The sequence below is a fragment of the Microtus ochrogaster genome, chromosome 21 (genome assembly GCF_000317375.1).
Source record: "Microtus ochrogaster isolate Prairie Vole_2 chromosome 21, MicOch1.0, whole genome shotgun sequence".
Taxonomy (NCBI): domain Eukaryota; kingdom Metazoa; phylum Chordata; class Mammalia; order Rodentia; family Cricetidae; genus Microtus; species Microtus ochrogaster.
This window is the reverse complement of record NC_022022.1, coordinates 14,586,775-14,613,067: the sequence shown is the minus strand read 5'-3', so window position 1 is coordinate 14,613,067 and position 26,293 is coordinate 14,586,775. Positions and strand designations below refer to the sequence as shown.

Here is a 26,293-nt window from a genome sequence, read left to right as displayed (position 1 = left end):
TACTTAACTCAGGATATAGTCACTTGATGTTTCAGGTATTGAAGAGGTAATTGCTCTCTTTGTTCTTTAAATCATGGTAAAGAAGTCTTTTGCTTTCTCCCCTGTTCTATGGAAAATAAATGTGGGTGGGCTCAGTATACATTGGGTTGCCCTCCCGACTCTATTCTGTGTCTCTGGCTTTTCTTTTGGATCTCTGTGTTTTCTGCCTAACATTTCTAATCCATATGCCCCAACCCTGGAAAGTATGAACCCATCGAGTCCAGACCCAGACAGATGGTGCCCAGATGTGTGGTTAGCAGTACAGGTGGAGAACTTGATAGATGCCATATTGAATATCACAGTGCAGGTGTAGAGGTGAGAAGTGAGCACTCAAATAAATAATAAATATGGAAGGGTGGTGAATATCAGGAGTAAGATTGTATATAATTGTAGATATGGTACGAGGAAAGAGCAGACAGCTGTTTGTACGTTTGCTTGGGTGTATTTTGATAGCCAGAGGAGCAAGAGTAGAGCCGAAACAAATGCAGTGATTTTTAGAGTTTGTAGATATTGTAAATATTTCACTCCATCCCCCACCCTAGGGCGTTTTCAGACTGCACTAAGACTCAGGGAAGCAACCCCGCCCAAGCTCCCAGCAAACTCCTGGTGCAGTGGTGTCAGAGCCATAGCCACTGTGACTGCTTAGTGGTCCGGGGAGCAGAGAGCTCAGGGTCTGAGGCCTGGCAATGACTGCAGGCCAATGCCTCTGGAAATCACTGCAGTTCTAGGCCTGCTTCTGGGCTCAGAGAAGTAAAAGTGGCATGGGCCCACCTATCTGCTTCTGAACTTGGGGAAAGAAAAACGGGGGTAGTGGCATAGCTCCACTCACCTAAACACCCAGCCAGCCAAGCCTGTGGGCGTCTAGGCCTCAGAGGCTCTTCAATGGTCACCTGGGCACCTGTACTGCAGGTAAGCTTGTCAGCCACCACCACTGTGGGCCTCCAGTGGGACCACCCAGCCATGGAGAGTGTGGCCTGCACTCCAGCCAGACCCAGCAGGCATCAGCTAACCCGGGCCTCTCCATTCTTATTCCTAGGAGGATTGGCAAGCTGCATAGAGCCCAGCCCTAGCTTCACCCTACCCAGCCAAGCATCCATGAGAATGCAAATTGCTGCCTGTCAGCTAATGGGAAATTTGGAGATTGGGTTAGAAAACATGGCTTACAAACTTTAATTTTCAGAAATTATTGCGACGTATTCAGTGTCTATGGCCCTATTTAAAGGTGTCTTTAGCCCCTCAGTGGTATTTTTAAGAGGAGTAGCGATCCCAGTTTTTCCCATACACTTCAAAGACACTGCTAGACAGGTGCTGGAGCAGGTGGAATATGCAATGCAGAATCACAAGGTACTTTATATTAATTATAACCAACCTTAGCAAGTATATATTTTACCTACAAAACTTACTCCCACAGGAGTATTAGGGCAAAATGGTTCTCTTTTACAGATTTACTTTTCTGCTTCACCAGTCAAGGTATTAAACCCTTATTTTGAAGTAGTAGCTTGTTTAATACAGAGAAACTAGATGGAATCTAGGTAATACTTTGGTAGAGAACTTAAGGTGACCAATGTTCCTTATACTAAGCAATAGGATGATTGGTTATTTCGAAAAAATGATTCTTGGGCAATTGCACAATGATCATCACATGCTTTATATCATCAAAATAGTAAAAGTTTAAGAAAATAATTTGGATTAACAAGAGAAATTGCTCTTCAGATTGCTAAACATTGTGATACATGTCTATGATATTTACCTGTACCTCATCTGGTAGTAAATCCCCAAGGACTGCTTCCAAATCATTTATGGCAAATTGATGTTGTGCATATTATAGAATTTGGCAAATTAAGATTTGTGCATGTGACAATTGATACATATTCAGGTTTCTTAATGGCCACTATACAAACTGGAGGAAGCCACTAAGCATGCGATCACACATTTCTTAAAGTGTTTTTCATATATGGGAATCCCTAAAATTTATAAAAATGGTTAATAGATCCAGACATATTCGCAAAGCATTTCAGCAGTTTTGTTCCCAGGGAATATTGAATATAAAACAGACATTCCTTATAATCCTCAAAGACAAACCATTATAGAGTACCCATGGGACCTTGAAAACACAACTTAAAAATATAATACCCTCAGTTGTCATGTAATGCCTTAAATAATGTCCTTTTTATTCTAAATTTCTTAAATATAAATGCCCATAAGCAATCTGCAATAGGTAGATTTTGGCATGATGGCACCAGAGTAACCTTCAATAAAGCAAAATGGAAATACCCTTGTACTAGATTATGGAAAAGGCCTGACCCTGTTTTAATATGGGGTTGAGGGTAAAGTTTGTACATTTCCACAGGAGGAGAATGAAGCTCAGTGGCTTCTTGAACACTTGGTGCAATGTATGGAACAGAGGAGTCCAAGCCCTGATGGCACAGTAGCTGCTGAAGCCTTAGGAAAGGAGATCATGGTAATGGTTGACTGGTTGATGATTCCCACATTCCATATAGAATTATTACACAGATTTCTAGATATTAGTGAATCCTATTTACTCTGGAGCTGGCCCAAGAACACTGACTGAATGTTCAGCAATTTATCCATACTATATCTTGGGACACAGAACTCATTTTGCCTGTATAATATTTGTCTGCTGTTGAAATGGAAAGCCTGGAAAACAGGTATCTCAGAGACTTCCCCTCTATGGGAAAAAGACTCATTGAAACAATCAAACACTATTATAGAGGCAGTGTGTTGGCTAAAGCCCCTCCTCAATCCAATAAACCTCATTGGAGATACTGAAGAGACCCCACAGGTTGATGGGTAGAACAAAAGTTTTGCTGATGAACTGTAACAACTCAAACTTATCTTTGAAAGTTAGAAGCAACAATGCAATTGGACTATAGGAAAGGAAAAAGACTCACAACTCACCTATTACAGAAACCTTTTCTTGTTTTTTGATTAGAATAAAGTTGTGAGAATTGTGATTTTACAGATTGTGTGTTTATTATTAATTTTCATTCTAGAATTATGGTATTGACCTGTTAATTTTTGTAACTACTTTGATTAACTATGAAGATGTTACTGGTTAAAAAAAAATTGTTAGAGTTTTTATGAGAAAAATTTGACCTGGAGCTAATGAGTCCTTAGATTTGTTATGTTTAATAAGACAAATTTGGATTTTGATGCAGCAAAAAATTATCAAAGCTATCCTGGACCTATTTAAATACGGCATCCCATCTTAGTCATCCTCTGCTTTTTTTTAAGGAGATATTGTGTAGGAGATATTGTGGCTATAGGGGCATGTGTATTGTAAGGCACTGCTTTCCTATGATTATCTAGGTTTTTGTGAACACTCTCAATGGAAAGTTGGCTCAGGGGTGTACAACATCTAGCTACATACCATCCCTTAACCCTTTATAAAGAGATTATGGTAGTCAATAATGAGTAAGATCTTTTTCCCTCCAGGAAATCTAAGACAGGATGTGCGTGATGGAATGGATGTACTGACGATATGGAAGTCTGGAAGGTGGAAGAGAACAACCTAAGTCAGGCTAACAACCTAAGTCATCTGTCCTGTAACAGAAGCTTGGGCTTTAATAAATAAATTTATAAAGGAGGAATATGTCAGAGCCCATGGATGTGGATCATCTGTTCCACATCTTAATTAGAAATCAGAGAGTACAGGCCTATTCTTGCTCATTCAAGGTTATTACAGGAGCTTGGCCTAGGGTGAGGTCACTGTATATCCTGCCTAAACAACAGATTTGCCTCAGGATATGGTCACTTGGTGTTTTGGGTATAGAAAAGGTAATTGCTCTGTTTGTTCTTTGTATCGTGGTAAAGAAGTCTTTTGCCTCCCCCCTTTTGAATTGGGATATATAAAGCACATGATAAATAAATGCAGGCTGACTCAGTAGTCACTGGATTGCCTTCCTGACTCTATTTTTGTCTCTATATATTTTTTTCATATCTCTGTCTTTTCTGCCTAACATTTCTAATCCATGCACCCCTACCCTGGAATGTTTGAACCTGTAAAATCTGGATGTCACAAGAATGACAGCCCTGAGTAGTTTGTCCTGGGGCGTATAAGAAAGCAGGCTGATATGATGTATGATGAGCAACCCACTAGGGAGTGCTCCTCCATGGTCTCTGCTTCAGTTACCTTTAGGTTCCTGCCTTGGCTTCTCCCGACAACAAACTGTGATACATGAATGTAAGCAAAATAAATCTTTTTCTCTTCTAGTTTCTTTTGGTCATATTCTTTTTTTTAGCATAGTGATAAAAAGTAAGCCAAGACTGTCATCCTGATCCCCTACCCTGCCCCTGCTGTGGTTGTTGCTGTTTCTACTGAATTCTGCTTTTTAATAATTTGTCAGATTTTCTCAGGAGACCTGTTGTTCCAGGTCTAGTTAGATTACCTAAGAGTTGCTTTAACCTCTCAATCAGTAAAATTAAAATTAGAGTCTGATTCTCTTTTATAAAAATGTTTAGCTTTTTTGTAATACAGATTCATCTCTCCCCAGACAGAAAAGATAAAGAAACAGCTTATTGGAACACACATCTGTGTGAAATCCTTTGGGGTAGTTTGAAAGAGAAATGTCCCCTATAGGCTCAGGTATTTGAATATGGGATCTTCAACTGCTGTTGCTTGTTGGGGAGGTTATTGAACATTTAGGAGATAGAGCCATGCTGTTGGAAGCATATAACTAGTGTGGGATTTGAATGCTTATCATCTATCTTGATTTCCAGTTCACTCTCAGCTTTTTGTATTATTAAATATGACCAGAGAGTTTTCTGTTTCAGCCACCTGCTGATATACCTCCCCATCATGACAGACTCTAACCCTATGGTACTGCAAGTCAAAATAAATGTTAATCCTTACGCTATTTTTGGTCATGAAATTTTGTCAAAGCAACAAAATATGTAACTATATGCCCTTTCTTAAGGATACTAGGACCCTAATTATTGTCATTTGCCATTTTCCCATGATCTGCTCCAAAATGACTTATCTTCTAGCCTGCTTACAAAGCTTTATTAACCAAGTGCAAGATCATCTTCTTCAGATAGAAGGAAGCCTTTTCTAGAAATACTAGACATTCTAAATTTCAAGCTCTATATTTCAAAATGTAAATGGAGCAAGCATTTCACATCCTGATTCCTTTAGACTGGAAGTGCTCTACTGATATTTGTCCATTCTGGTACCACCTTCCTACACACAGCATGCACAATTCACCAATAAAACACACCAGCTCCAGTTACCCCACTGAATTATGCACATGAACAAGATGAATTCTTGCCACAAATGGAGTTCCAGAGTCACTCCAGACCCAGGTTTGGCAGACATCCTGATCATCACTCCTCCTGCAATTTGTGGGTGGTACCAAATTAAGATTTGATATGTGACTTGCATTGAGGCTTAATTTATGATCTAAGATGACACATCACAGAATGGGTTGTGGCTGGAAATCAGATGGCACTGACTGCTGAAACCTTATGCCTTACTCCCACAGAGAAACCTTAATGTATTTTATAAAGTATACATTATACTGGTATTCTTGGTGATGAGTATCAGAAATTCAAAATCATATAACACATAAAAAATGTTAATGTGAGAGTTTACTGATGCACATGGCTGAGCCCCGGGAGTATTTGTGTTGGAGCTCTGCTTGTAAATAATTTTATTCAGGTGCTAAAACTCTGTGGTATCACATACCTCTTATCCATCCTTAATAAGACATATTCATAGCATAGAGATGGGCATCCCACATCACATCTTTCCAGGTTTATGACTACTTTTTTTTCTTTGCTTTCTGTTACAAATTTTCTTCTTTTGGTGATGTAAATATGACCAACAGGCAACTTATTTGTTATACCTGTGTAGCCTTGCCACCAAAAACAGAAGAATGTTCTTCCCTCTTGATGCTATAAATGACACTTGTGAGAGGCTACACTGACTTTGTAGTCATCTCTGAAAAAAGGTACATTGCACGCCCGTCAGATATTGGCACTTATAAGAAGCCTCATTCAATTCAGTGCTCAGTCCCTTATTAGCTCTGTGAGTTCAGACAGTGCTGCCATTTCCCGGGACTTCATATCAGTTGATATTTGTGATCAAGTTCTCTAAATTCAAAAAGATTTTGTAAGCAAAGTCTATTCAATTGCAAATTTATTAGTCACAGTTCTGTGTGGGCATGTGTCAATGAATCTGAGTTAAATGAGCACAGTCTCCACATTTGCAGAAGACACACAACAGATCCTAACTGGTGTGGCATCCATCAAATCTGTGTAGTTATGGTCCATCAAAATAAGCTCTGAAGGAAAAGTTCTTTTTACCTATTATTAAATAGCCATCAGTAGAATAGCTACAGATAAATGATGTAGGTATTTGATATATTGTATTATTAAACTATAATTCTACTTTATACTGAAGTTAAGTGATACCAACTTTAAGAATGGTCTTGCTTCAGCTGCTTTCACAAGACCTTTTTCTAGTCTATGACCATACTGCCCTGAATGCCTCTTTCCTCCTCACAAGATCTTCTAGGGCATGCTGTATAAACAGAATTGAATAAGCATCAATGAAGCTTAAGATCCTCTGCTTTCCATTACCACATCATGCCCATAAGGACATTTCATTAATTTCATTAATTCCTTCCAGAACCAGTTATATTCCTTCCCTAGTTTATCTGAGAACTGGTTGTGATGCATAATGATTATCACCATGACAATCAAGCAAAAATAATCACATGAATTATAATTCAGTGTGAAAAAATAAAATAAGAGTTGCAGCTCAAAAAAAGAGTTACACAGCTAAGTAAACCATAGGTTGGAAGGTGTTTGAAAAAGCTACATGTACACATGGATATACTGAAATTAAAGGAGCTAAATGACAGGAACAGTATAGAAATTATTTTAAGCTTTCATAGTCTGAAGACAACCCTGGGAATTTTCATAGTACAAGTAAATGCTCGGTAGAATTTAGGATAATTTGCATAACAACATTTAAGAAAAGATGTGATGGTTAGACACTGGAAAGTGAAGAGAGGGTACAGATGCGCTTCATTACAGCATATTTCTCTGCAGCTCCAAAGAAATGCTCAGAACTTTCATGTAGGACTAATTATAATCCAACCTCTAACTACCAACCCATGGATAATTACTGAAAGACAGAGAGAACAGGAGCTACTCTGAGCTAATTAAAATAATTTCTCAGTTGTAGATGTCAGGCTCTTTTAACACTTCTTGTGGGAGTTGAAAGTGCTCACAAAGACATTTGGGGGGGTGGGGGAAAGAAGGTAACTATCCCAAAAGAATAAAAAAATGAAATGTTAAATTAATAAATAATTATTCCTTCAGAATTATAACGTTGTTCCTATGTTACACAAATCAGTGTGACAATTCAGGCATGACCAACCTGTGGTGCATGGTCAAATGCAACTAAGATAGATATAAATGCAGCCCAACACATTTGTAGAGGAATAGCTCATCACAATGCCAAAGGTCTTGACAGCATTCTAGAGGGTAGAAACTATGGAATTTTATATTTAATGATTATTCAACAAAGTTTTGACATATGAAAAATATTATACTAATGGTTCAAAAGAAAAACATGAATTAAGCATTTTTTTCATATTTACAAGAACCAAAACAAAGCAAAATGGAACAGGATATACCAGAGATGTCTAAAAACGCCCCAAATATCACAGAGGTCTGAAAGGCCAAAGAAAGTCTACAAGGAAGTTGATACAAATTTAAAAGTTAAGAATGGAAAAAAGACAGAAAAAAGATCTGATGAAAGATTTTTAATTCAAGAGAATAAGGCTTATTCAACATCACTTCATTCAGTCTTTGTAAGCAGATAATAATTGATAAGATGAAAAAATTAGTGAAGATTAGGCTATGGGTGTTCTTATATACCAAGTTTGTGAATTTAAGTATAATTTCCTAGGCTACATAAAGTCAAGGGGCATAATATTGTATTGTATTTATGTTTGTGTGTGTATGAGAATGTTGTGTAATATATTTGTGTGCCCAAGTATATAAAGATGTGTATACTTGTGTATGTATATGCATGTGTAGGTCAAAGGTCAATGATGAATATACTACTCTGTCACTTCTTTCTGTTTTTTGAAACATGAAAACTTGGTGAAGCTCACTGATTGTCCAGATAGGCTCCTGCCCAGGGAGCTACAGAGGGTCCGCCTGTCTCTGCATCCCCAGGGCCAGCATTACAGATGCATGTTGCCATGCCTAGCTTTTATGTTGGGTCTAAAGATCTGAACTCAGGTCTTCAGAGTTATACAATAAGTGATTTACCCATTGAATTGTCTCCTCAGCCTCTTTTTGAACATTTTATCTAAAGGAGCAACTCGGTCATTACTAGACCTTATGAAAATTTTCCTGGTGCAAAATTACAGGCTTGATCAGAAAAGGAAAATTTTGAAATGAGGAAAATTAAACAAATGGCTTTTACAATTTCATGGCGATGATGACAAATAAAAATGACGACGGAAGAAACAAAAAAAAAGATGACTTGAACAGAAGAAAAATGGTGTTTATCATTTTTCTAATTATCTTTTAATTAGAAGTATAAGAATATGCATAGTAAAATAAAACAGTTCATAATCAAGTTCCAATGTGCATAGTTGAGAAAAATAGATGGTGGTGTTTGGAGTGAGAGGTTACTGAGAGATGGTAAAAAAATGGGTAGAATTCATATATGTGTGCATTTCTGAGAAAATGACATGTGGGAACTCACTAAAGCAAAATAAAGCCAGCACACATACAGCTCAAAGAAACTTATCAGAAGAAAGGACACACATATACAGAGTGAAAGACAAGCAGGTGGCTGAGACGGGAGAGTCTAAGAGAGGAATATCACAAGGGAGTGAAAGAGCTTTGGGCTGGACTTCTGAAAAAGAAAATCAAAGACTTCTATTTTAATTTTGGATTTTTGTTAACTTTGTGCATTAGAAATAAATTTGCACCAATTTCACTCTTCCCCATTTCCATTAAAACTCTTCCTGTGCCCCCATTCCCTCTTAAACTCATGACCTCGTCTCTATTATCATTACACACACATACTCAATACTGTCACTTATAAAGTAATGTATATTTTATAGTATATATTATATATATAATGCCTATATGTCATACATATATATCACATGTAATATATACCACAAACATACGTCTGTATATGTAGGTATGGGTATATGCATGCTACCCTCCCTCAACAGCCATTGATCTACTGTAGCTCTTTATCCAAAGGGTGGGGGGGGTGTCTTGCAAAAGTTCCCCCATCCATATTGGCATATCAACTGGTTCTGTCATTATGTTGGAAACCAAATTTAAATTGATGCCCATGCAAATAAGAAGAGAATAAGTTACAAAGGTAACATCTTGTTGAAAAGTAAAAAGATTTTGGAACTAAGTATAAGAAGCATCAAGAATGATGGGATATTTGAACTGGCTAGATGTAGCCATTTAATATTTTAATTAGCTTCTGTTTTCTGCTCTCCAGTAAGGTATATGGGAAACTTTTGCACAATGTAGGAAGAGAGGAAAAAGATAGACAATTTATTTGCTTGTATTACTCAAAACTTTCACTCATGAAGTGATTAATCAACATAACACTTATCTGTAAACTAAAAGAAAATTAGGGCCAGCTATATAGAACTTGGTAGAAAAAATGAAACCATTTTTACAAACCACCTTCAACATTGAGGACACCAGGAAACATTCTTATAAGAACTATTCTCTACTCATTGTTACCATGTGAATAATTCACATCTGGGACAAGATAAGTTGTTTAAGTATGCTACTTAGAGATCTTCATCATAATAGCTGTGTAGAAGCAGTTTAATATGCTTCCCGGAACATGAATATTTTCAGTGGAAATCTCCTTCCATTGAAAAAGGGCACCCACTGCAAAAGCAGTTCTCTGACATTTCAAGACAGAATATTTCACAGCACCAATAACCTGGAAAAAAAATCCCCCAAATGCATTTGACATCATTATTCAATCCGTCAATTTTCTCAGCTAACTAAGGAAAAAGTAGTCTCTACATTGGTTTTGAGTTCCTATATCCAAGCACAAACCACTTTCCCTTTATCAATAAACATTCTCATTGGGATATGTGTATGGCATTTATCTGTAAGGTCATAAGTCTTTTTAATTTTAAATTAGCAGTATTATTTCCAAGTAGAAGCCTATTCTACAACATTTGAAAAGATAGTGTAAGAACTGATTGCCTTTTTCCAAAAGAGAAATTCTTCAAGAGAACTGATCATGTAGCTTTGGGAAGCAGGGCAGAAAGTGCTCGGAGAGGGAAATAGACTTCCCATAAAATATGGGGAGAGACATTTTAAAACAGTTTTCTCATCTAAAAATTAAAAATTCAGATGGGTGAAATATTTGATCAATTACTAAAATAGTAGTAAGCTCTAAACATGAAATAAAATAATAAAGCTTCTAGATGTACTGAGTTAAGTTCCCAGTAACCACATGGTGGCTTACAAACCATCTATAATAGGGTACAATATTTTCTTCTGGTGTGTAAGCATCCATATAGACAAGCACTCATAGATGTAAAGAAGTAAACATGAAGGAGGAGATAGAACAAAGACAAGAACAAGAAGAATAAAAAGAACAACAACAAGAATAGCAACAAGAAGAACAAGCCAGGTGGTGGTGGCGCATGCCTTTAATCCCAGCAATCAGGAGGCAGAGGCAGGCAAATCTCTGTGAATTTAAGGCCAGTCTGGTGTACAAGAGCTGGTTCCAGGATAGGCTCCAAAGCTACAGAAAAACCCTGTCTCGAAAATCTAAAAAGAAGAAGAAGGAGGATGAAGAGGAGGAGAAGAAGGGGGAGGGGAGGGGTTGGGGGAGGGGGAGGGGGAGGGAATGGTAAGCCTTGGGTTGGAACTGTTATTTATTATGTGAATGAAAAATTTTTCAAGGACTCAAATTTTGAGCAGAAACATGAAGTGCATAGGCAATTAATTGTGCAATGTTGATAGAACTGCATTTGTGAACAGATAGGCACTGTAAGTGCAAAGATTTTGAGGTAGTGAGAAGCTAAACTGGATTCCCTCACCTTCAGGCCCAGAACAAACAGTGAAGTCCAACAAACAGAACTGACTATGACCCTTCAAGATAAAATAAAGAGTTTTGTTTTGTTTTGTTTTTTGTTTTTTTGCATGGTTAGGAAGCTTCTAGAAGGTAAATCAGAGAAATGAAATGAGTATTTGTTTTTCAGAAATCCATTTTGGCTATTGTATGAGGGATAAGGAATGATTTGAAGATGGTAGGGACTGAGTGTTTTTCTGCCAATCAAAGTAAGACCTGGTAGTGGTTATGGGTGGTGGTGGGGAGTACTCGATTTTAAAAGATAATAATAGTGTTTTTCGTGGCTTCTATTTTCTGAGTGAGTTAAAGTTCAACTGACTATATTGGCCTTTGATAAGTTATCATGTCAAAGAACTATAAAGATCAAATTCCTATATAAACTTGAAAAAAAATGGTAGGGAGCACAGAAATGATGTAGTTAAAGTTAAGATACAAATTTTAGGTGGAATAAAAAGGTACGGATGGAACCATGGTCAATGGAAATTGAACCATCACCAACTAAAAAGGGAACCCTAAGATCGTAGGGTGGGGGAGACTTAAAGCAATGGTCCCAAGTCTCAGGAAGTCAAGATCTTATGTAATATTTTCATTCTGTTATAGTTTGCTATTCAAATAGACATCTGGTTTACCTGGAGATAGAATGTCACTGAGTATGTTGCATCCGGATGGGAAAGTATACTATAGGACTCTGTAACCTAATCCTGGCAGAACGCTGCATGGGTAGTTAAACATGAATGTGAGTGGATGTGGCCCCTAACTCCCCCAAAACCCACTGGAGCAGCAATAAGAAAAGCCAGCTGAATAGTAGGCTGGGGATTCAAAGTCATGTGGTTGATGAGGAGCATTTGAAAGTGCTAGAAATGACCTAGAATGACCCAAGTGGGTGATCATAAGCATGGTGTGTTACTTTGTTCATTGAGTGTTTCTTCTGTATTACTTGATTCTAGTGGTTGCCAAAAGAATCACAAAGTTGAGAGAAACCATGGACACTGCCAATCAGGTAAAGGGCTCCACGTAGACCTCAGTGTTTAGAGTCTTCCTTCCATCGTATAGCTGTGTTTCCCACACTGTGCTAGGGAGTAAGAGTGAGGTTGGAAAAGGGAGGTGGGGTACAGCGGGAGAAAACGGCAAGGGAAGACGGAAGGGAAACTGCTGTTGCAAAGTAAAATAAATGAATAAATTTATTATTATTATTTTTTTAAAGAGTGAAGTTAGAACCTTTCCTCGCCTTTGGGGTTTATGACGATGCCACTTCACCCTATCTCTTCAAATGCAGGAAACACTCACTTAGGTCCCCAGCTGAACCAAGCTTTTCTCTATGCTTCCTGGGAGTTACCTCCCTAGAGATCTGCAGGCAGGGCTGACACTCTTGGGTAGCAGCCAGTTCCCAGTAAATTCCCTCCTTGGCCTACTTATCAGAATGAAGTTCGAGTTTTAATTCTGCACAGGTTGAGGGAGCTTTTCTTGCTATGGGCAGGGGTGCTGCGCAGGTTTCTGCTCTCCAGGAAGCTAAGACAAATACCAGATAGGAAACCATCTGAGGCCAGGTGCCTGGCTCCTCAGCCTTGCTTCTGCAGAAACCTGGAGTGCTTCGCCAGTTTTCCCCCCCTACTCTTGACGTCAAGCTCCGACAGCCAGCGGAGGAGCCTTTCGCCTGGGCGGCGAAGAGCACGGGGAGAGTGGCAGGGAGGGGAAGCCATAGCAGCAACAGCTTGGAGGAGGGAACAGACTATCCCTTGCCAGCAAGACCCCGACCTGGGCAAACGCAGTGCTGAAGAAGAAGACCTGCGGGTTCAGGGAACCGCGGGGTTACTGCAAAGAGGGGCGGGGAGAAGGCGGGTACGCTGCATGCAGCGCGCTGGCTCCAGCGGTGCCCGCGGGGAATGTGACATCAGCGGCGCCCGGCGCTTGCGGCTGGAGCAGGCAGCTTGCCTTGCCCGCGCGGTGCACACCTCGCCCGGGGAAGGACGCGGAGCCCGGCAGGCGGCGGGGATGTCGGCGAAGGAGAGGCCAAAGGGCAAAGTGATCAAGGACAGTGTCACCCTCCTGCCCTGTTTTTATTTCGTTGAGGTGAGTTGGCCCAGGGCCCTGGCATAATGCAGATCTTTCCGGACAGCTCCGGAACGAATTTGGGTCCTCGGTAAGATTGGTGACCACACCGAAGCACCAGGGTGTGCGTCACTGCTATCCTCGCTGGACCCTCTCCCTTTCCCCCTACAGATTTTTCTCCAGAGCTTCCCTGAGTCGGCCTGAGGACACCTGCCAGCACCAGCTAGCTGCTTAACACTAGGGGTGCCTTGCTGGGTGGCCTTAGGGGAAGGGATACCTGTCAGAGTATAGGTCTAGTTTCGGCCCTGTAGTACTTGTGTGTACAGGGTCCATAAGTGCCCCGGAGGGGCCGTGATGCCTATATTTGGAATTTGTGGTTTTCAATTTGCTGACGGCATTTAGAACTCTGAGCTTTTGGTGGGAATTCAAATGCATACAGCTTTGCCTGAGCTATAGGGTAGGAGATGTTTGTGTGGTTTTAGGATTATGTGGCATCTATTAACCCTCCCAAACCCTTCTCCTACTACAGTTGCTATGGTACTTCATCTGCTTCCAAAATTGGGTCATTTCTAGATGTCAATCATCAGTCTGTTGGCCTTTTGCCATGCTATGTGTGGGTGTGTGCAAGGACATATATTCATATTTATTTATACAGCATGGTGTAGATACATAGAAAAACAAGTGAATATATATTTTAAATGTATGACATCATCTGAGTTCACATGATTTGTATCCGTGCTCTTATTCTGACCTGAACAGTATTACAGTTAAGCAATTAACATGGGGTTGCACTGATAATGAACCTCTCTGGCTTACCTAATGCAGCATTTGAGGGAGGAACAGTTTATGGGAGGGGTGTAAAGATTGACAGGTACAGGATTCCGTGTACTGTGATCCATTGCATTCGGAGGACATTTTAAAGCAAGGGGTTTGTTAAATTATACGTGGAGACAGGGTGCATTGCATACATTTAGGAAAATCTAATAGTTTTAAAGGTAAAACTGTGCCCATGTAATTACATCTTATGTTGAATAGAAAATTTTAAAACTATTACTGCATTAAAAATAGCCTTCCTTCGTTGTCTTTTCAGCCAAACATGGAGGTTCTCACTTCCAAGTACAGATAGGTAGCAGATTCTGTATTTGATGACTGAGAGGTGTGTCTGGATTGGGCAAGAGCCATTGCCTTGAAACTTGAAGAAGAAATATTGTGTCAAGCCTGTCCTTGGAGATAACTATATATTTGGTAGTTTCTTTTACGTGCCATATATTTTGAAATAATTTAAGTGTTAAGAGAGGTGTATGTGACCTGCATAAGCTTCAGAGAAATGACCTGTGACACCTTCCTCTAGGACCTATAGAAAAGAAGTAGAGAAACAGGAGGGAATGAAAGGGGGAGAGAGAGAGAGAGAGAGAGAGAGAGAGAGAGAGAGAGAGAGAGAGAGAGAGTCCTGTTTGCTTAAAATCATTGTTTTCTTTATTGTTCCTTTTACAAAGAATCTTGAAGCTATTGCTTGGGTGGTTGAAAACTGTGGGCCCAGAAGATTCCATGAACAGAATAAAGGATTAGAAAACCAGGCTGCCTGCATTCCAGTGGCTAGACCACTTGTGGCATTGCTAATCCATTTAGTGGGGTGTCTTGCTAAAGCACTTTTAATCACATCTAAAGCTATTAAATTTACTGGAAATATATTAATGAATTGTTGGGTCTGTCTCTAGGAGATGCTCACTTGAGATCAACTGGAAGCTGACTACACTAGAACACAGCTGTATGGCTTCCAGGAACACTTTCTGAATGAGGGCACAAACCAAAACTTAATTGTTCCCTTAAATAATAGAAATACAAACTTTTGAGGAAACGTTTACGAAATACATACCCTTTAGCCTAGGATTTTAAAGGTAAAAGTGTTTATAATTCATGGGAATGGTGTCTCTGGGTACAAATATCTTATAAATGTCATATATTTTCCAGGAGTAGAAATCACTACTTTTATTCTGACCTACTCTGACACAAGTCACAGAGAGATCACTTGAAACCATTCGTCCAGTTTATTATAAGATTCGTTTTTGTAGTCATTTTCTTGTTTAGCTTTCTGTTCTTTATGTTTTGAAATGGGATTCCATGGAGCCCAAGGTGGTATCAAACTAACTAGTATCAAGACAGGCCTTGAATTCCTGACCTCCTGCCTCTGTCTCTCTTCCATATACTAGGGTGACAGGCATGCACCACTGTGCCTGCTTCATGAGGTTTAAATGAGCACCTACAGCATTGTATTTGGCAAGGGGTAATAGACTTCTAATAGAGAGCTACAAATTTGGATTGCAAATTATCTTCCTTAACCTTAAATGCATGATGAACCTCTAAAGAGACTGCAGAAGACTGGGGAAAGCATCAGTCTTCCAGCTATTTAGGAGTTGGCAGGAAGCACCACCCAGCTCCTTAGAAATGACTCATTTTGAAGCTAGTGGGATGAATCTTTGCAGGATGAGTCTCTTTCGCAAGATGAATAAACAGAGCTTGAATTAACATGTCAATATAAAGCACCAGAAGGATAGCACTTGGCCTTGGAACATACTTTCCCAGGATCCCAGGGATTAAGATAGACTGGCAAAACACAAGCAAATCTTGCATCACAAATCAGACCCAGAGCCTAGATATCATAATCGAGGTAACAAAAAGTATGAGAGAGGACCAATATTTAGGGGGAAGGTGTGGGAGTCTTGTGATGGTGGGGGACAAAGCTGTCTTTCTTCAACATATTTGACCGCTTTGGATTGCTATTTATAATACATAGAGGACACAAAGGAACTTAGTTGGGAAATTTTTGAAGTGGACCAGAGAGTGTTATAATCAACTTGGATGCAATTCTGGCATAAAAATAGCAACATTTGGTTGATTGAGAACAAAGTAAACCTTAAAGATGAGTTGACCTGGTTCAACTATCACCAGTGCCTTATAGTGCATAATTTTGATTATGTTTGCTCTCTCATTCCACACTTCTTTTGATAGGATAAAAATTATGTAGGCTCAGTATGTTTATTTGTTTTCTTTGTTTGTTTTCTTTTTTTGTTGTTGTTTTTTGTTTTTTTGTGGCAGGGTTTCTCTGTAGGTTTGGAACCTGTTCTGGAACTAGCGCTTGTAGACCAGGCTGGCCTTGAAATCACAGAGATCCACCTGCCTCTGCCTCCGCAGTGCTGTGATTAAAGGCATGTGCCGCCACCACCTGGCACAGGCTCAATATGAGCACACATATATTCACCTATAATAGAAAATAAGATGCCTGTTTTTTGGCTATAGAATGTACTCTGTGGTTAAAGCATCAGGCCTGTGTTAAAATGGATACACTGTGCTCTTTTGTTTCCTCTTTTACAATTGCCCTTGACTTGAAGTAGATTCTTTCACTGCTAGATTGGACAAGGTCTACTTCATTAGTTCACAATGATCCCCAGAAAGCCATCTCCTTTGAGTTTCATAGGTTTCTTTGAATCAATCTTGGTAATATTGGCCACAGGTAGGGACAGTGGAGTGTTCCTAATTTTGTATAGGAAATTTGACCATTATTTATGAAGCCTTTAGAAGGGTATGCACTTGCTCAGTCTTCAGTGGTTCTGTTTTTAAAAAGAAGCCAATGAACCAGCTAGATGGCTCAAGCCCAGTGACCTGAGTTAAATCCTTGGCATCCTCATAGTGGAAAGGTTAGAAGGAGAGACAGACTCACTCCCACATGCTGCCCTTTAATCTTTATATCAAAGTATGTACCATGCATACATACATATATACATACACACAAAATGAAGAAATTAATTTTTAAATGAAAGAGAACATTGTTAACTAGTTTTTTTAAAGCAATAGATAGAAATTAAATAATGCAGCCAAGTTTACAAAGCAAAGGTTGAGGTAGAGCAGGTACCAATTCAGATTTCATGTTCAGCATCATGGAGACTGGTGCATTCTACTTACAGAGAGAATGTATATGCAAACAAAGTTACTTCCATTTGCTTCCTCCCTAGTAAAACAAGTAGTGGGATGATCACTTGAGTCCAGGAGTCTGAAGCCAGCCTGAGCAACATTTTTGAGACTATGGAAGGACCCCCACACAAGTATATATCCAAGGCAGTCTTACATTAACCAAAAGTAGACCAAAATGTTCTTGAATTTTAATTGGCAAAGTCCTCTCCAAGTGATAGCTTTCTTGTCTATGTTGTTGATTGCAACTCAGAGCATAGATAGTATGCTTTTGGGCTTTTGGGGCTGAATCACCCAGCGTTACATTCAGGTAGGGTTGTAGTCTGGGTGCATCCCCTTTATGCTAAGCACTATAACAATCCCTCTGTGCCCAGACTCATAATTTTTTCTCATTATTCACACTATTCAAAGATCATTCAATATGTATTGTAAAGACATGGTAAGTCATTTGTAAAGTCCCCAAAATGGAAATTCTGAAAGTAAAATTAGTGGGTCACAGATTTTTTTATTTAAATATTCTTCAACTTTGTAGCATCATTTCCAATTCCTGGGATAATGCTTACCCATGGAAATAGAGGAAATTTTTAAAATGTTATTCACATGTTTTACAGGTATATTCATAAATACAAGACTGAAATTTTTTGTTTCATGTAAATACAAGCACACACTCAAAACTCTGCACACAGAGGCATATAAGCACTGATGGTGTGAAAAAAAAAATCATGCTTCTCCACTTGGCATCTAAAACATATCAGAAACAGTATTTTAACCTCAAAATAATTTAAATTACTTCTTTTGAGAAAGAAGTTTGTATCAAGAATTCTTATCAAGAAATTTGTATCTTAACTTTCATTACCATGAATTCACATTTCTGCTATTTATCATCTTTTTTCAAGTTTATGATCTTTCTGTGAAATATAGATTTGTTTTTACATGAAACTAATATCAGCAAGAAAAAATACATCACAACATTTCTGCATTTATGTGTACCAAAATAGTAACTGTGAATGTTCCTTCTTTCCTGGATTGGATAGAGATAGTCGCCTCAAAAACTACTCCAAATCCTGCCAAGTGAGAGAGGCTGGCAAATCGCCCCTCCCCAGTTAGTTACAATCCACAAATTGATGCAAAAGAGAAAGTCAAGAGAAAGCGAAGAGATTTCTAGTCCTAGAGACAGAGTTAAATCAGGACACTTCTGCAACACCAAGTATGGAGCACACAACCTTCTGTTAGCGACTCCTCTCCTCTTCTCTTCTGAGGCACAATCTCTATCTTTCTCCATGAGTAAATCACTCCTACACTTATATCAGGAAAGAAATTATTTCTTGCCTGTGAGCCTCAGAGATTTGTAATGGTAGCGTTGTTGATGATGTAGGAGACAAAGATCTTATTTATAATAATAATAAAGTATGGTGAATTTCAAGTGTTCTTTATGTGGAGGCAGCTCTGGCTACATTGTCACTACTCCTCAGAACAAGGAGGTAGTTTGTTCTTGTTCTTTTGTTGTTTGTTTTCGTTGTTTGCCTTCTCACTTTAGCTATGTTTTGTGACAATTTCAGTTTACAGATCCAGGCTTGCTTCAAACTTGCACCCTCTGTCCTTAGCCTCTCAAGTGCTGGAATTATGCCTAACCTCAAACAAGGCATTATTATCTTTGCTTTTTAAACAGAAAATTGTAGCTCATGTAGAAAAATATCTTACCAAAGGCATATTACAATTAAAGGATGAAGCCAAGATTTGAGTACAGACCCATTTTTCTCACACACTGTGGTTGCACCACGCTCATCCTGCATGCTTCCAGTAACAATGCTAGGTTTAGTGAAGACATAGAATAGAGACCTGCCTCTCTTTCACATGCCTAGCTTCTTAGTATTGGAGGTCATTCGCGTAGATACGTATGATTGGGATTGGGTCAGAACTGAAGGATAGAAATTTTCTGTGCATTTTAACTCCTCAATTTGACTTTGTTGGTACTATTTCCTATCAGCGGTAAGGGATTTCCTTTTGGTATGGATGTTTTGAAACTGTGATGGTTGTTCACTTACAGAATCCTTTCCTCCCAGCAAGAACAAACGGATTCACCAGGCACCCGTGGAAATTAATAAGGAGCTGTGCACAGGCTAGGACAGGCTTGGAACTGAGAGGTTAAGGAAGTGGAATAGGGTGGAGCGAGTTCACAAGTGATGGAGCTAGGGAAATGACTCTTAGAAAGTAGAAACAAAGTGAGGCTAAGCCAACCAGGGTTAGGAGAGACATGTCCAGAAACCTGAACATAGGGTGAAGCGTGTGTGAGATCATTGGAAACCTACTCTAGGAATGAAATTTAGAGATTTCTTTGGGGACTCAAGTTGTCTGAGATGACTTTGCATCTGGGATACAATGGTTGCTTTTTATACGGGAAGTGTGTTACAAATTTCATTTACAGAAAAAGTGTCCTCTTGGTGTGACTATATATTATATATAGACGCCAAGGCTTTGCCCCAAGCAAACACTCTTGTAAAAAATACAAAGTCAGGAACTCTTATTACAGAATTAACTCCATAATCCAAGAACATCTGGTCTGTCTCAATTCTGTCAGGTAAAATAAAACTGTTTTAAGGAGTTAGAGTTAACTTAAGCTGTGTACAGTTAATATCAGACCAGGAATAAGTTCAGTTCTCCTGACTTCTATTGTAATGCTCTTTCCTAGTTATTATGATTTCTAGAATTTCTTTATTAAATGTATTTTATTTTAGAATAATGTAATAGATTATATTTTAATTCATGCATAAATATAGTGTGATTTGATCATGCCCACCCCCACTTCCCACTCCAATTTCCCCTAACCACCATCCACATCCCCTTCCTAACTTCACGCCATCTCTCTTTAAATAATAATAATAATAAATAACATGCTGAATTAATGTTTCCAATATGGAGCATAAGCAACCTACCAGGGGCCACAACCCTAAAGAAAACTGACTAAGCCTCCCTCGGTGACCATCAACTAGGACCTTGTGAACTCCTCCATCCATGAGGTGATTCTGACTGGCTTGATCTTGCACAACTAACCATAACTGTGGGAACTTATGAAAGAATGGCCCTGTAATGTCTAGAAGACACTATTTCTCAGTAGTCCTCCCCAACTTCTGGTTCATAAAATATTTCTGCATCTTTTTCCACCATGCTCCCATTCTTTATAAGAGAATGCTCTGGTCTGAATAATCGTTCATGCAGGTCATTCTAATTCAGCATGTAGATGTAGTGTGTGTGTGTGTGTGTGTGTGTGTGTGTGTGTGTGTGTGTGTGCTTTCACGCCAGCTTCTTGGTGCATTTCATGGCATCATATTAAGCAGCGTTTTACAGTAATCAGGATGGGATCTGTTGCTTCTCTGAATTGTTACCCCCCTTTTTGATGGAGTATGGTTGAATTGAAATATAAAAATAGTAAAAAAATCACGTTTTTCTGTCCCATTGCCAAACTGTTCATGTGTAATTTCACAATTTCTTCACTTGGTATGAATGGAGTCTCTTACAGAGAGGAAAGGGAACACTGGAAGAAATAAGTATATGATTTACAACATTATTTATAAAATAACTGAATTTCCCATTATTCTTTAATGTCATTTTGCAAATATTTTGTTATCTAATTCTTACACACAGGTTCAGAGCAGATATTAACTCGTCTCTACTAGTTAAGTAATTGACACAGGGAAGTCGAGGAACTTGTTTAAAACTCAACTATTAGAAACTGAAGAGAGGACTCAGAAGTTGAAACATTTTCCCGGCAAGTGTGAAGGCCAGAGCTGGATCCTCAGATGCCTAAATAAATGTCAAATGGGAATGGTGGCCAACACACAGGGAAATCTCCACAGCGAGCTGGCTAGCAAGACTTACCCTGTCAGTGAGCTCTGGGTTTAATTGAGAGATCTTGTCCCAGTGAATGAGGTGCAAGAGCACTGGAAGATAATTCTTAACAGCAACCTCTGGCTTCTGCATGCAAACACACCTATAAACATGTTCATTCACACACATACATATGCATACATGCAACACACACATGCACACACATACACACACATACACATACAACAGAAAAAGAAAGAATATCAACCAGCAATGTTCTCTTATCTCATAATAGGGAAATGTGAAGTTTATATTTAAAGTATGAACTGGCTTGATTGTTCTAAGGTACCTTCTAGAATAGATTAGAATTAAAATTCCAGATAATCATGCAATGAGATAATTTCTTTCTGGTCAAGTGGGTCTTTAAATGCTGAATGTCAAGAATAAAAATGCTATTAATGCTGAGGTGTTTTGCTGAGAGTAACTAGACCCTAAATTAACTGGCACTGAAGTCCACTACTTTTTTCTTGGTTGTTTTTAAATCAGAAAACAAAACAATGTCAATCAACATAGGAAAGGATAATTGCTTGTTTGTTGTATCAAAATGGTTTCTGACTTTTCTAAAGCTGGCCAACCCATTATGCATATTAAGGAGAAAATGAAATGTGTGTGATTAAAATAAATGTAATTTTGGCCAAAGAAAAGAAAACTATCAGTGTTGCTAACAGACAAATATTGTTGAAAAATTGAACAGAAACACACAAGATAGATTATCAGCGATTTAACATGGCACAACAAAACTGTTCTTCGAGACTGGTTACAGGTGAACCACCAGCTCTAAAGGTTCTAGATTCACACACCAGTTCCTCACACTCGGAGTCTCAATGGACCAATTACACTCTGTCAAATAGATGTTAAAATGGTGTTATGGGGTTGATTAATTTTATATCTTCATGGAAATCTATTTATCCATCAAATAAGTTATTTACTGATTACTTATGATATGGCTCTTTGTTCCTTGGATGGAAACAACATCTAAGCATTGTTGGCTTATTTCCTCTGAGGAAGGAATTCTTCTGCAAACTTCTATTGAGTGCATGAATTAAATAAGGCTAATAGTGGCAGCATTTGTTTTTCATTTTGCTTTTTCCTAGTGCTAAGAACTATGGAACCATGGGTTAGTGTACTTGTGCAAAAACTCTACCACAGAGCTACATCTCCAGTGTATGTAGTTTTTAAAAAAAAAAAACTGTTGTATTTAGTTTGTGTGAACATTTTTAACTGTAAAGTAAATGACAGTGAGCATTGTGTCAGCAACATTGTATCTTCTAGACTGCTGAAAGACTGGAGGGTGGTGTCTCTGTCTGTGGTCCGCATGAGTCCTCATTTGAAACTCTGCTTAGGTTTATCTTATCATCTAATGGGAAAACACTATGGACTATTTGTTCAAGGCAGAAAGAAAAACAGAATATCTGGCAAATATCTGTATGGTTTCTCTTTTGGAATGAAATCGATACTTAGAAATGAATATGCCGCTCTAAGTAAGTATATACTCACCTCATTTTTCTTTGGAAGATATCAAGAAACATTTGATATCCACACCACGCAGTAGATGATATCCAAAGGAAAATGTTTCCATATTTAATTCTCAAATTTCTCGGTGATTTTGAAAAAAGAGTAGGTCACTGGTAGATGTTTCTAAGAAAGGAAAACATATGCAGTGATTACAAACGTGCACTCAGGAACCAGATGCCTTGAGTTAGTAATCCAGCTATCAAGCTGAATAACTTTACAAAAATTCATGTAATTTCTCCATGCTCAGTTTTCTTATCCATAAGGCATCTATAATAGTAGCAACTTCCTTTTTAAAAAAAATGAATCTTGGAGATTGCATAACTCAAACATGCAAAGCCCTTTAAATAGTACCTGTCAAATATCAGTTGCATTAAATTGCTGTTAGTATCATTTTTTTAAGTCGTCTGTATGTTACAGGGAAAGAGAACTTATGCCCATAAGAAAAGATTTACAAAGCAATTTCCTTTCAACACATGAAATACTGATCCACTGCCTCGGGTCTTCATCTCTAATTTGGTTTCAAGAACAAAACTCTTTCCAAGACAATGCACATACTTCAGTGTCTAATCATGTATGAGAAAGCAATCTTCAGTGCCAGGGGTTAAGGCTGATGCTCATAAAGCCCAGCCCCTAAGCCCAATGCCACATCAATGTTCAGGTAATAAAGCAGCCACTAAGTGTTATATTAGTTTCTATTATTAAATCATTGAGTGGTTGTCATCAGTCTTCTTAGAGCTATAGACATATAGTTGATACTCAGGCTTAAAGACATAGAGCACCCACTTACACTGGGTATTGGAAAGCTTGGATTTGTGTGCGTTGTGTGTGGTTTCCCAGAATATTCAGGTGTAAAGAGGAGTAGCAAGAACTGCTCATGAGCCTTAAATACTCATTAATGGAATTAGTCTTATAATCCTGCTTTTTAGTGTTTTTACCAACTATTAAATACTTTCATACAAACTCAAAAAAAAAAGACATAGAACAAATTTTTTCCTTTAAATGTAAAATATATACTAGGAATGGTAACTATTTTCTACTAACCAACACTGTAATTGGGAAGACCCAATGTAAGTTTCTTATATTCTCATATGCTAGCAAAATCATTAGAACTTCAAAATAGGAAATATTTCTGTTAGTGTGCATGGTTGATATAAATAAGGCTTTCAAGTATGGGATTATTTTAACTACACAATAAGACTACGTGTGTGTGTGTGTGTGTGTGTGTGTGTGTGTGTGTGTGTGTGTTTACATTACAGGAATAGCCTAAACATATGTCATCTTCTTTTCAATCACCTATATAGGCATTAACTTACTCTGCATTGAGGGCCATCAAGGTATCAGGAATAAAGAAGTAATAGAATAGGAACAGAAGACTTTCTTTGCCCTAAAAGCCCATGTTGTTTAAATAGACCAGCAAATGAACAATTTTTATCCCCAATGATGAATGACAACTGCTATGATCCAGGCATCCTTAGAACAGCAATGTTCCCAAGGCAGGAATACCAGAGAAGTACCAAAGATGAGAAACCATCCAGAGCCTTAGGTGTGCCCAATTTCTGATGTATTAAAAGCAATTCACTAAGGCAGATAAAAGTGGAGACAAAATTAGTCCAAATTCTAAGTATTTAAAACTCTTAAGATATCACCAAAATAAACAAAAACAAGAATGGCTTTGGAAAAACTGCACGAAGAACCTTAGATCTGGGAATATTGTATTAGTAGGACCGCAGTTTGAAAATGTCCAACATCCCCCATTCTTGGCACTGCTCAAGCCCCTTGCACACATGGCTCCCTCCAACCGTCTGTCCTCCAAACTGCCATGGCCACTGACTCCTGGGGCTACTTTTCCTGAAAAGCATTAGACAGATGCCAGATGGTGACATGTGACAAAGGAGCAATAAGATGTAATGGGGCCACAAGATTCCAGGAATTTAACAGAGCAGAATTCAATTACTGGCCTTGTCACACAGACATCAAGAACACTGCTTAACTTGTCTGGGGCAGAGTCCTTATACTAAAATAAATCATAAGATTCCCAAGGAAGTAACTGAAATTAAATCAGATAAGTAGGAGGAACCATCTAAATAAAAATCAGAATCCACACCTCTCTCTTTAAGCACGAGTATGCTCAATAAATTCTGTTTTAAGTCAAAATACAATGGGATCTAGAAAGGACAGATCATAGATTTGAGCAAGTGAAACACTTTATGATTTTAAGGAAGAAATGAATATAGAAAGTGTTTAAGAGTGAAAAACAAAAGGGTAGCCTTTTTTCAAAGCACACAAGTGCAGATGGAGCTCTATTTGGGCTGCCAAACAGCTCCCAAATAAAGTCATGGAGATTTATTGTTAGTTAGGAATGCTCAGCCTGCACTTAGGCTTGTCCCACTAGCCCTTTTAACTTAATTTAACCATCTTCTACTTATCTACATTTTGCCCTGGGGCTTTCTACCTGTCTTTCATTCTACCTTCTGCTTCCTTCATGTCTGGCTGGCCAGTCCCTGACATCTCCCTGGTGTCTCTTGGTCCCTTTTTTTTTTCTCCTCCAAGCCTAAATTTCTCCTCCTAATTACTCCCTATGCCACATACTAAATATTGTAAACAATTTATATTTCCACTTTTTGACAACCTTCTTAGTGGTCAGTCCTTAATAAAGACCGTTTCGGCCTATTAATATTTTTTTATTTAAATATATGTAGTGCTATGTGGAATTTCACATTTTGTGCATGTGTACGTATGTGTGTGAATATGTGTGGGAGCTTGAAGTGTACATCAAGCCTGTTCCTCATCCACCATTTCATTATTTTTCTTTTTTCTTTTGTGTGTATGTGGATAGTGTGTGTAAATGCAGGGGCATACATGCTAGAGCACTTGTGTGAAGATCAGAGGAAAGCCTGGAGATTGCGACCTTGGCTAACAGGCTTGAGAACTTCTGGGGATTCTCCTGTTACTGCCTGCCATCTTTCTATCATACCACTGGGGTTAGAGATGTGACTTCTACAGTTTTTATGTCGGTTTGTGTGGTTTTATGAGACTCAAGGAGGCTCACAACTGTAAGTGTTTTATCTGCTAAGCTTCTCCACTTTATTTTTGAGGCAGGGTCTCTCACTGAGCCAGGAAACAGACCATTCATCAGAAAACATCAGTTCCTCCTAGCTCCTCTCTCTACCCCAGCACCGGGATTACAGAGGCGACCATGCTGGGTTACTTTTCACAAGGGTGCTAGGGATCCAATCCAGGTCCTCATACTCTCTGCACTTTATTGTCTGAGTCATTGCCTCAGTCCTAAATTTCCCATTGTGTTTGATTTTGGAATATCTGTCAAAATGGCCTTTAGACTTCTCATTTCAAATTTCTTATTAATCTACAATTGTTCCTTTGAAAAAATCACATAATAATATTCTTTGATTTCTTGCGGCATTACTCATAGGAAAACCTAGACAACTTGGAAATTTTTGTGCAAGTGTAGTTCTTCGAGAGTGAGGATGATGCTCAAATTTAAACCATCGAATGCCGTGGAGCTTCATCCTTCCAAATAGCACATTAAAGTTTGCTGGACAGCTGTGATTAAACAACCAAGAGACACCTCAGTTTGAACGGCTGTAAAACAGAACGTTTGCTCACTCTCTCTCAGGTATCACCCAGTATTCTTCTGCCTAGGAAACTGTCCTTTTGGCCCTGCTGCTTGGATTGCAATTAAGACCTTTATTGTTTTCT

The 26,293-nt window shown here is 38.6% G+C and overlaps 1 protein-coding gene across 1 annotated transcript in view; it reads left to right on the top strand.

The window, feature by feature from the left end:
* The first annotated feature begins 12,745 nt into the window (after window positions 1–12,745).
* Plppr4 (phospholipid phosphatase related 4) overlaps window positions 12,746–26,293 on the top strand; it is a 36,657-nt gene continuing 23,109 nt past the window's right edge. Inside the window, exon 1 of the mRNA XM_005357193.2 lies at window positions 12,746–13,231. Within this exon, the coding sequence (XP_005357250.1) occupies window positions 13,010–13,231 (222 nt within the window). The 5' untranslated portion in view covers window positions 12,746–13,009. The remainder of the gene's footprint in view (window positions 13,232–26,293) is intronic.